A 9791-nucleotide genomic window follows, 5' to 3' on the forward strand; every position below is an offset into this window, starting at 1 on the left:
CCCTCCCTGATGACAGAAGATGGAGCAGAGCTGCATTCAGTGGGACCTCCCGTGCGGACAGCGGGGTGAGCTGGAAGTGTCTGGCTCAGGATGATGGACGCTCTCACCCCCGGCCCAGCGTGCCCGAGAAATGGAAGGTGGCTTATTTGAAGTGGGCAGAGGGGCCGATTGGGTCACGGGGTGACAGAGCAGCAGCCAGAGGCTACGGGACAGTGGTCAGCGTTGTTAGGCTGGATGCAGCAAGTGTGTCTGTGCTCCCTGGGTGAGCCACCTGACCTCCGTAAGCCTCACTCCTGGGGCTGCGGGGTGGAGAAAAGGCTGACCTCAAAGGGTCAGGGTCAACGGTGCATGCGAGGCACCGGCCAGTGGGGCCCACGCCCACATGCCGAGGGCGAGCACCTCTTCTCGGGGTGCTACCTGGCCTTGGAGGAGGTGGGAAGGAGGCCGGTTCCCTAGCCTCCCTGGCGGACAGCGACGTAACTAGGAGTCTCTGGGCACCTCGGCCACTGGAGAGGAGGGTCTCGTGTGGCTGCGCTCGCCGCCGCCCCCGACAGCCTCACTCTGCGTCCAGGATGCCCTCTCTCCACACACCTTTCTGTTCTGCCCCCACACAGCTGACTGCCCCCCACACCTGTCTCATCTGTCCCCACACACCTGTCTGACTGCCCCTCCCCACACCTGTCTGAGCTGCCCCCGCACACCTGTCTGATCTGCTTGAACCCGTCCGGCTGCACGTTGGCGAAGATGTCGCACTCGGGCCGGGCGAGGATCTGGAAGGCCACAGCGCAGTGGTGATTCTCCAGGGGTGAGATGTCATTGTAGCGCACGGCCAGCTCGGTGCGGGCGTTGATCTGGTACCTGGAGCCAGGGGTGGGAACAGGGAGCCTCAGGTGCCCGCACGGGCTGGGGGGCACCTGCGAGTCAGGGCCACGACGCTGAGGTGGGCAGGTGGTGAAGGGGCCGACCACGCTGCCCTGGCTGCCCGCCTCCCAGCGGCCGCGGACCGAAGCGATCCAGGTCTTGCGGCCCCACCAGGTGGGCAGCACAGTAGATCTCAGCTCCCTGTCGCGGAGCCCTGAAGGTGATCAGCTTGGCCGTTAAGGCACCTTGCAAAAGATTCAATATGCGCAAAGGGCAGACATCCGGGAGAGGAATCAGGATGCGTTTTCCCGTCAGATGCCGTGGTCACGGCCTCCGTGCCAGCTCGTCACTGTGGCTGTGCCGTGAGGGCGGGGGCGCCCAAGGGCTCCCACACCTCGAGTCCACTCTGGCCCTGACAGGCGGCAGCAAGGCGTTCGGGCACATTTCCGGTCATCATGCACACAATAAAGCTCGGTGCACAAACGCACAAATTTTGTAGAAGTGACATCACTATAAATGCAAACCAATGCCACACGGCCTGGACTTCAGGAGTCAGGTGGGGTGGGACTCTGTGCCTCCCCTGGCCCCAGCCGGACCAAAGTTCCCCAAAAAGACCCCACGGCCCCCGTGGGCCCCTCCTGACCTCAGGTCATCTGTGCCCCTGGCCCAATTCCAGCCCCTGACTCATTCTGGCTGGAAACAGGCTGGGAGGCTGCTGTGGGGTGGGGGTCCGGATCCAGAGGATGGGGTGTGGCGGGCTGCCTGCGTACAGGCGTCACCCCCACTTCGGAGGAGAAAGGCCGGGACCACCAGGCTCTGCCTGTGCAGAGGTGCAGCCCGCAGCCTGGACCGTAGGGCGTGGCGGCCTCTTGGGGTTCGGTAACTTGGAAGGGTCCTGCGTGCCCAGGCCCAAGGCCCTCGACAGGCTCCAGTGGGCGCAGTGTCCTGTGGGGGTGGGGGGCGGGGCTCGGAGGCCTCTGCCTGGGGCAGGGCTGTGTGTGGGCTGCAGCCGAGTGCCCTTCACAGGGAAATGTGCACATACGTGTTGTTGTATCCTGGGTGGTCCAGGTCATGGCAGATGGCCGCGGTCATCAGGACCAGGATGTCCATCTGGGAGAACTTCTCCTGGGTGGGGGAGGGTGAGGGGTGGTAAATGGGCGACTCGGGCAGGACGAAGCCCCTGCGGCACCCGCTCTCTGGGGTAGTGAGGAGGGCGCTGAAGGGCGGAGGAGCCCCTGGGGGCCCCACGCGGTCCCCTGGGCGTGGGACCGTCCCCGGTGGGACCTCCCCCAGCCCCCCGCAACGGCCCCGCAGACCCACCTGGAGCCCGCAGAGCCAGATCATGCTGTACATCATCTGCGTCACGCAGAAGCAGTGCCGGAAGTTGTGGAAAGGGTTGTTCCTGTAGTTGTCGTGCACGCAGAGCTGTGGGGCCAGACGGTGGTGCTGAGCTGTGCGCCCCCCTCAGCCCCAGGCGCACCGCCCCCGCCAGGCCACCCTCTGAACTGTTTCCTGAAGGCAGGACGGGGCGCCTGGACGGCGGGCGTGGGAACCGGGTGGGCTCCTCCGGGCTCTCACCCTGGGCTCCAGGCCTGAGGTGCCCCCAGAGGGCATCCAAGGAGCCACATGGGGACACGACGCTGCGGGGTGGGCTAGGAGCGATCGTGTGAAGAGTCCCCGGTCCCGGTCACTGCCAAGCCTTTAACGAGCTTTTAACGTTTGGTTCTGAGCAATAACGTATTTAAAAAATAATGCGCTAAACACACACATATACGCTCATAGACACACACTTCTCCACAGGCACACTCATACACTCAGGCTGCCACAAACATCCACGCACACACGCACATCCACACGCTAACACGCACACACATGCATGCTAGCACGCACACACTAGCACACGCGTGCACACTAGCATGCACACACTAGCACACACGTGCACACTAGCATGCACACACTAGCACACACGTGCACACTAGCATGCACACACTAGCATACACATGTACACACTAGCATGCACACACGCGCATACTAGCACGCACTCACACTAGCACACACGTGCACACCAGCATGCACACACGTGCACACTAGCATACACACACTAGCACACGCATGTGCACACTAGCACGCACACACATGTGCACACTAGCATGCACTCACACTAGCACACACATGTGCACGCGCGTGCACACGCTGGCGCTGCTGCCCTGCTCCCTTCCTGGTCCTCTACCTTCTCGCTCAGCAGAGCAGGAGCCTAGGGGTGGGGTGTGTGCTGGGGACGCAGACAGAGCCTGGCTGAGTGTCCTGGAGAACTCCCATGGGTCCTGGGTGACAATCAGGGAGGCGCCCAGGCGGCCGCTTCCGTGTGGTGCACGAAAGCGTGCTCGGGAGGGGCGGGAGGGGCCACTTACCAGCCACCTCTTGAGCGTGATGGGGTTGATGCTGAAGTCCCTGACCAGGCCGAGGTCGTGGTACATGTGCTCTAAGCAGCTCAGCATCTGTGGGCACAGGAGCAGAGCATGGCCCCCGCCCACGGCCAGCGGCCGCCGTCCCCGGAGAGGCCCACGGGGCCAGCCCGGCAGCTTCTCCAGGTGAGCCCTCCCCTCCCGGGGGCCCCTGGGAGCAGAGCCTGTTGACTGGGGGGTCGGGACCCCCCAACAAGGATGTGGGGCTTTGAAAGCGCAGTCGGGGTTCAGAAGCCAACGGGGTCCTACGCCAGGGGCTGCGGGGCGTGCTCCGGGAAGGCTTCGTTCATTTTCGCGCCCGAGACAGTCGCCGCGGGTCAGGGCCGGTGCGAGTTCCGGGGACCCGGGTCCCTCTCACGCAGACCTGGGCGCGGCCTCACACGCAGAAAGGCCCCTCCTCTCCCTGCCTGAGCCCGGGGGCAATGGGCTCTGGCGATTTACGCCCCAAACACACTGCACTACCCCATATTCCTCTGGGGCCCGCCGGGACCGGAGATGCTGTTTAACGTGCTAATTGTGGTGACTGGGGGGGTGAACGTGTTCTGGGGAAATGTCCCCTCCAAACCTGACCTCGCTGACTTGCCTTTTAAAGAATTCCTCGCTCAAGCTGAAATAGAGTTTGTTTTCAGTCCCAAGGAGGATTTATTGTCACTGTTGTGATCTATTTAAATGTCGCTCAGAGCTTTGGAGCTAATTAAGCTAGGGAGGAAAAATTAAATGGTTTTTAATAAATGAGAGCTTAACAAAGCAGGCTTTGCTTTCTGGGGAAGCAGGTCTTGGATGCAGAGCCCAGGGAGATGAGATCTGCAAGGCAGGGACAATTCAGATGTCGCCTGGGGGCGCACAGCGTGACGGCGGCGAGTGCTCCCCGCCCGGGGCCGCTGGCCTGCGCCCCGCCTCCTGCCTCCATCTCGTCTGCCAGCCGCCCCGCTGCCTGCTCGGGCGCAGCAGGCTCAGGATCAGAGGGGCCGCAGCCCGACGCCCTCGCTCCCCGCCCCGCCGGCCTGGCTGTGCTCCAGGCCGCCCGGTGGCCTGCGTGAGATGTCGGCGTGAAACCAGAGTCGAGAGCTGGATCAGCAAACAAGACCATCTGGTGTCACTTTGGCTCCAAGCAGAAGTGACACGTCTGTGCATCTGTCCCCACGCTGGCAGTGCAGACGCCTCAGTGGGTCCCAGGCAGGTGGCTGGACCGTGGGGTTCTGATGGGGTCCTGACGTTGGGCATCTGTGGTCTGTCACCTCGGGCAGTACCAGAACCCCTCACCGGTTTCTCGGTGCTGCTGAGATGCGCCAGCAGAGGCCCCGGGCCGGCAGGTGGCCACACCCCACGTACAGGGAGGCGGCCTCCTCAGCGTGGGTGTGCGAACCTCAGCCTTGCAACGTCAGGGCATGCTCCCTCCCGGGCCACACCGCGCTCCTGCCCCTCGTCCCTCTCCTCTCTGTTCCTGCTCAGGGGACGCAGGAAGGGCAGCGAGTGTCCGTTCCCACGTAGCTACTTGGTCATCAGGGGCTTTGCTCCTGCTCCTGGGGGCTGAAGTCAAAATGGCTCTGGGGAGCGTGAGTTTCCTGGGTGTCTCCAGTAGAGGTGCTTGTTCACCTGTCGGAAGCAGGAAGCTGCACGTTGGAGCCACCTCGTTGCGTCTGTCCACGTGCCGGTGGACAGGCCAGCCTGGGTCCCCCGTGCAGTGGGAGCCGTTGAGACCCAATGTCCTCACACTTCTGAGACCTACTGCTCGGCCCTCAAGGCCACACTGTGTCCCACAGCCTGGTCCCTTCCAACCGTGCACAGACCTGCAGGCGAGGTCTGCACACTTAAGATGCCTCCTGCTCCGACATCTGTGCCGCTGGGTGGCCGGACGTTGCGTCATCCGTCTGATGCTGGCTGCAGGACAGTCCCTTGGACACAGCCCGGCTCTTCTCGGGGTGGCCGGGGTAGGGTGCAGAGGGGATCCGTGTGTTTCTGGTCAGTGTCCCCGAGGCTTCTCCTTGGCTGTGCGCGTGTGAATGAACGCACAGACAGTCCGCTCAGGAGGCTGCGGTCCCCGTGCTCGGCGTACACCATCCCGCCTCCTGCCACCTGGGGGGTGTCGCCCCTGCTGCCCTCGTCCAGGCGGGGAGCTCGCTGGGGGTGGCCTTGCTGCGTGCCTGTTTCTGAAAAGCTGGAAAGAGCCCACAGACTTCGGAAGCGTAGCGTCCACGATGAGGGGCTTCTCGGTTACGCGGGGTTCGGACAGACAGTGTGACTGAGACGATCGGTGACCAGTCCAAACACAAATCTCCATTTTTGTGTTTTCTCAGCAAAAGGGGAATTTCAAAGATCAGCTTGCTATAACGAGGCCTCGCAGGCCCGCAGCTGCGTGTGGGGCCACGTGGAGCCTGTGCCCGCAGCCTCCTCAAAGTGCGGCTCCCCACGGAAGCCTGACCTCGGGGACATTCGGCTCCACGGCGTGGGGCGGTGGCAGCAGCGGCCCCGGGGACTCGCTACGGTTCTCAGCAGAGGGTGCTGGTGGGGTGACAGCTGCCCAGCAGGGCCCAGGGTCCGAGGCCCCTGCACTCACCGCCCGCCCTCTGCCCGACACCCCGTTCCGCGTTCTGTCTCCAGAGCCCCCCGAGCCAGTTTAACTAAGACCTGGAGAATCGAGTTAAAAACCGGAGAGAACGGAGAGGAGAGGGGCGAGGGGCGGGGGACGGGGACGCCCCTCGGGGCTCTGCTCACCTCGTTGGGCTCCCACAGCCAGACGTCGAAGGCGGGCGTGCGCAGGGCCTCCATGGTCTCCCGGGAGAGCAGGTACTGGAAGGGACGGGACGGGAGCCTTAGCCAGGCACCGTGCCCTCGGCACAGTGCTGGTCCCCTCGTGGGGACGGCGGAGATCTCCTCCCTGCCTGCTGTCCCCTCTCGGGGTATGGACTCCACGGCTACGTGCGGCGAGAATTCTGGAAGGGGTGAACTCTAGGGACAGCGGCCGGCAGAGGCAGAGCGAGAGCCCGGGCATGACCCATCTGGGGTAACGCAAGTGACCCACCTCTTGACTGAGGTGGACGTCACGTGACTATACAAGTTTGTCAAAAGTCACCGCACTCTGACTCTAAGACGGAAGCTGAGCTCACTGCACAGAGACCACAGCTCAGACCCGACTTGAAAAAATGACTCGGTACAAATCCAAACGCTGGCTGAGCAGCTACTCTGAGTTTCTCTCTGGGGACGCCGTCCCCGGTTTAGCTGTGGGCCGGACCAGCACAGCTTGCTGAGAGGGCTCGAGGCCTGAGGGGGGTTCCGTCGGGACAGGAAACAGGCTGCGGCTTTAGACGTGAGACAGTCACAGGGCTTCTGCTCACCCGTCAGCTGAAGGCACCGTCAGGTGGGCGGCACCACCCTGAGCCTCTTCCCTTGTAGCTGTTTGAAGACCGGCCCACCCCGCCCGGTCCCCAGTGCCGCTGGTTAACAGGGGTCTCTGGTAACTGAGACATCTTTCGTGACAGAAAAGTAAAACTTCTCATAGTAACTGCGTACTGTTTGGGGACAGGCGATCTGATGAAGCAGATTTTAAAAACTTTACTTAACAATTCAGCGATAAGCCCGGGCATAGTAAGCTACGGTCTGGGACCACTTTTGCTAAACCAACGTCAAAGAGAAAAATGCTTTGCCTAAGAAACAGGTCCGCTCCACAGCTCGGGGCTGAGGTGGGAGCTGCTTCTGCAAACATGCAGACGGACGGCAGGGGCCTGGCCAGGAGGCCAGGGAGGCCGCGGGCAGGGGACCCAGTGTCCTGGGGCTGTGGACCCGGAGCTGCTGTTTCTTCAGAGGCAGAATGTCATCTCACCTTGGGATAAGTGGGGACGTCCCGGCGAGGCGTTAACTTCTTGTTGTCCAGAAAACTGTACTTGCAGGGGCAGCTCGTCCTGAAAGGGAAATGCAGACTGAGTCCCGGCCCTGTCCCCGCAGACTCGTGTTCACGTGGGCGCTGGGCTAGGGGGACCTCCTCGGAGCGAAAGCGAACACACGAGACACCTCCGAGCAAATCCAAGCCAAAGACCCCTCTGGCCTTCCTTGCCACGCGAGAGAAAGCCACAAAGCCGGTGACGGCTCACTGCCGAACCCCCAGGGACCTGCTGGACCCCTGGAGAGAATGCTGGGCTCTTGGAAACGTGCCATCTTACAGCTAAGCTTCTAAAAATCTATTTTTTTTTTTGTAATGACGCAAAGGAAAACACTTTCATTCTAAAACAGCACAGAGTGAAGTAAAATAAAAAAAATCTAAGTCCTCCCTGTACCCACTTCCTTCCGCTGAATTTCACATCCTGGAAACACTTCCTGATAGGTTTGGGGCGCGCTTCCGGAATTCCCCGGGCGTGGCCACACGTGGACAGACAGCCCCCGTGCTTTTACAGAGACGGAGCCGTACAAACGTATTCTTTGCCAGCTTATTTTTCCGCTCAGCGCACCATGAGCTCATTGGGTCGCTTCACAGAGCCTGAGTCCATTAAAGCAAGCCCTTCTTGGGGGCTCCAGGGTGTGGCTGTGCCACACGTCGTCACCCTGGTCCCCGAGACGCCTCCGACCTCCCCCACCACGTGCGTGGTGACAGACGAATGTGCTCTGTCTTCTTCTCCTCAATGTCCAGGTATCCCGCATAAGCACAGGAAAGGAGCCAGGGGTGTTCTGGACGGAAAGCCACCGTCCGATACTGGTGACAGCGTGCTGGCCTGTGCGGTCGTCCCTGGGGCTGGATGTGGGGGGCTGCCCAGGGAGATCCGGCCGCTCCGTGGCCCCCTCCCCTCCTGGGACCTTAACTGTCTCGGACATGAACATGCTCTCCAGCCTCCCACTGATGGGGAGCATGACGGATGGGGGTCTGCACCCCCTTTTCAGAGATCCCCAGCTGGTGAGCAGGGGCCTGGCGCATCAAAGGGCAACAGCAGAAGCTCGTGCGGTGTGTAAACAAAGTTCCATTTTCCGAGAGAGCGATTTAGTACGGTGTAGAAACAGCCATAAAGAAAGGCACATCCTTTAAGCCCCCACGTCCGCTCCGGGGAATTTATAGTAAGAAAAGAATCAGAGAGAAGCAAACAGCTTTGATGCTCCGAGGTGTTCGTCACCGTGTTATCTGTTCTTACGAAAACACCGAACCAAGCGAGAAGCCACCTAAACATCCCCAAATGGGAACTAGTTTAAACCGTTATAGTACGTCGACGAGACAGACAACCGTGTGACCTTTTGAGGACGCACTGAAAGAGGATGCTAGAATAGTCGCCGAGGTACTAGGGCAAAAAGGACACATTTGGGGGTGAGACTCGCTGGCTGTCTGGGAAAACGTGCGTGCTGGGCGCCGGTTAAGATCTGATTCATTTGTTGCTCACATCACTGTAAGTGAAAAATAGATTACGATGCAGTATTTCTTAGCTGTTTTTCAAAATTAGACATCTACGCACAAAAAACATCTGGGCAGCCAGCTCAGCGTCCAGACTTGAATCAGGGGCGCTGTGGCTGCCGCCACCGCTGGCGACCCCCCTCATCGGTGTGCCCCGATCGTTTTGCACGGAGGCTGTGCTGCCTGCAAACTCGGAACCATAAATCGATTTCCTTTTTGCAAAAAGAGCCACCCGCATTATTGTCTTGGCTCCTGCTGGCCCTTTCCGCAACCCGACGCCCGCACAACCACCCACGTGGCTCGCGACAGCTTCCTGTGTGGAATGGTGAGCGGCAGAGCAGCAAAGGGAGCCGGTAAAAGGTGCCAACCAGACGATTTCCGCCGTCGCCTGCCGACGAGGAGCCCCGTTTCCACGTCTCTGAGCTTGCCCCGCACACTTAAGGGGTGCGTCACCACGATGTCTTCCGCTTCACCCACTCCTAGAGGAAGCCCCACGTGCGCGCCGGCCAGGAGGGCCATGGCAGCCTTCTCCGAGCAGGACGGGAGGGCCGCCGGAGCCCGGCCGCCATGTCGGGGGCGTGTGCTGGGTGCCCGGTGACTCCTGCCAGGGCCTCCCTGCCTCGGCCAGGCAGCCTGCCGGCTCCCTCTGTGCCCCGTTGCCATGGGAACCAGCATCCGCCAGCTGACAGAGCAGCTGGCATGGTGCCTTTCCTTTTCATTCCATTTGGGGCTCATTTTCACAGTCGTTTCCTGGGCTCCCAGCGTCCCCTCCCCCCAGGGCTCAGCCCAGCGGCCAAGGCCATTTGTGTGGGATGCGGTGGAGATTATTACCTGCTGCGGCCTCACATGGCCCCCACAGCCCTGCAGCCTCCCCCGCCAGAGTCAACAGCAAGTTCCACTCCGTGCCCTCATTTTGAGCAGGCAACGGGACCTCTTTCCTCAAGGGGGGAATAAACCCCAGAGACACCGAAAGCATGTGTCTCGGGGGAGCGGAGCCTGTTCCGTGAGCCTGCCCACCCCCCGACGGCTATCGGCTACTCCCGGGAGGGGACGGTCTGAGGCATGCAGACCCCTGGCCCCGAGGCCCTGCTGCGGGC

The 9791-nt window shown here is 61.5% G+C and overlaps 1 protein-coding gene across 1 annotated transcript in view; it reads right to left on the minus strand.

Annotated features, from left to right (window-relative positions):
• The window catches only part of PDE9A (phosphodiesterase 9A), a gene marked incomplete at its 5' end in the record, with an annotated part of 48197 nt that overhangs the window by 6808 nt on the left and 31598 nt on the right, over window positions 1-9791 (minus strand). Inside the window, 6 exons of the mRNA XM_023526273.1 lie at window positions 702-858; window positions 1904-1986; window positions 2182-2286; window positions 3273-3359; window positions 6042-6116; window positions 7147-7225. Of these exons, the coding sequence (XP_023382041.1) occupies window positions 702-858; window positions 1904-1986; window positions 2182-2286; window positions 3273-3359; window positions 6042-6116; window positions 7147-7225 (586 nt within the window). The remainder of the gene's footprint in view (window positions 1-701; window positions 859-1903; window positions 1987-2181; window positions 2287-3272; window positions 3360-6041; window positions 6117-7146; window positions 7226-9791) is intronic.

Source organism: Pteropus vampyrus, unplaced genomic scaffold, assembly GCF_000151845.1.
Source record: "Pteropus vampyrus isolate Shadow unplaced genomic scaffold, Pvam_2.0 Scaffold777, whole genome shotgun sequence".
Lineage (NCBI taxonomy): Eukaryota > Metazoa > Chordata > Mammalia > Chiroptera > Pteropodidae > Pteropus > Pteropus vampyrus.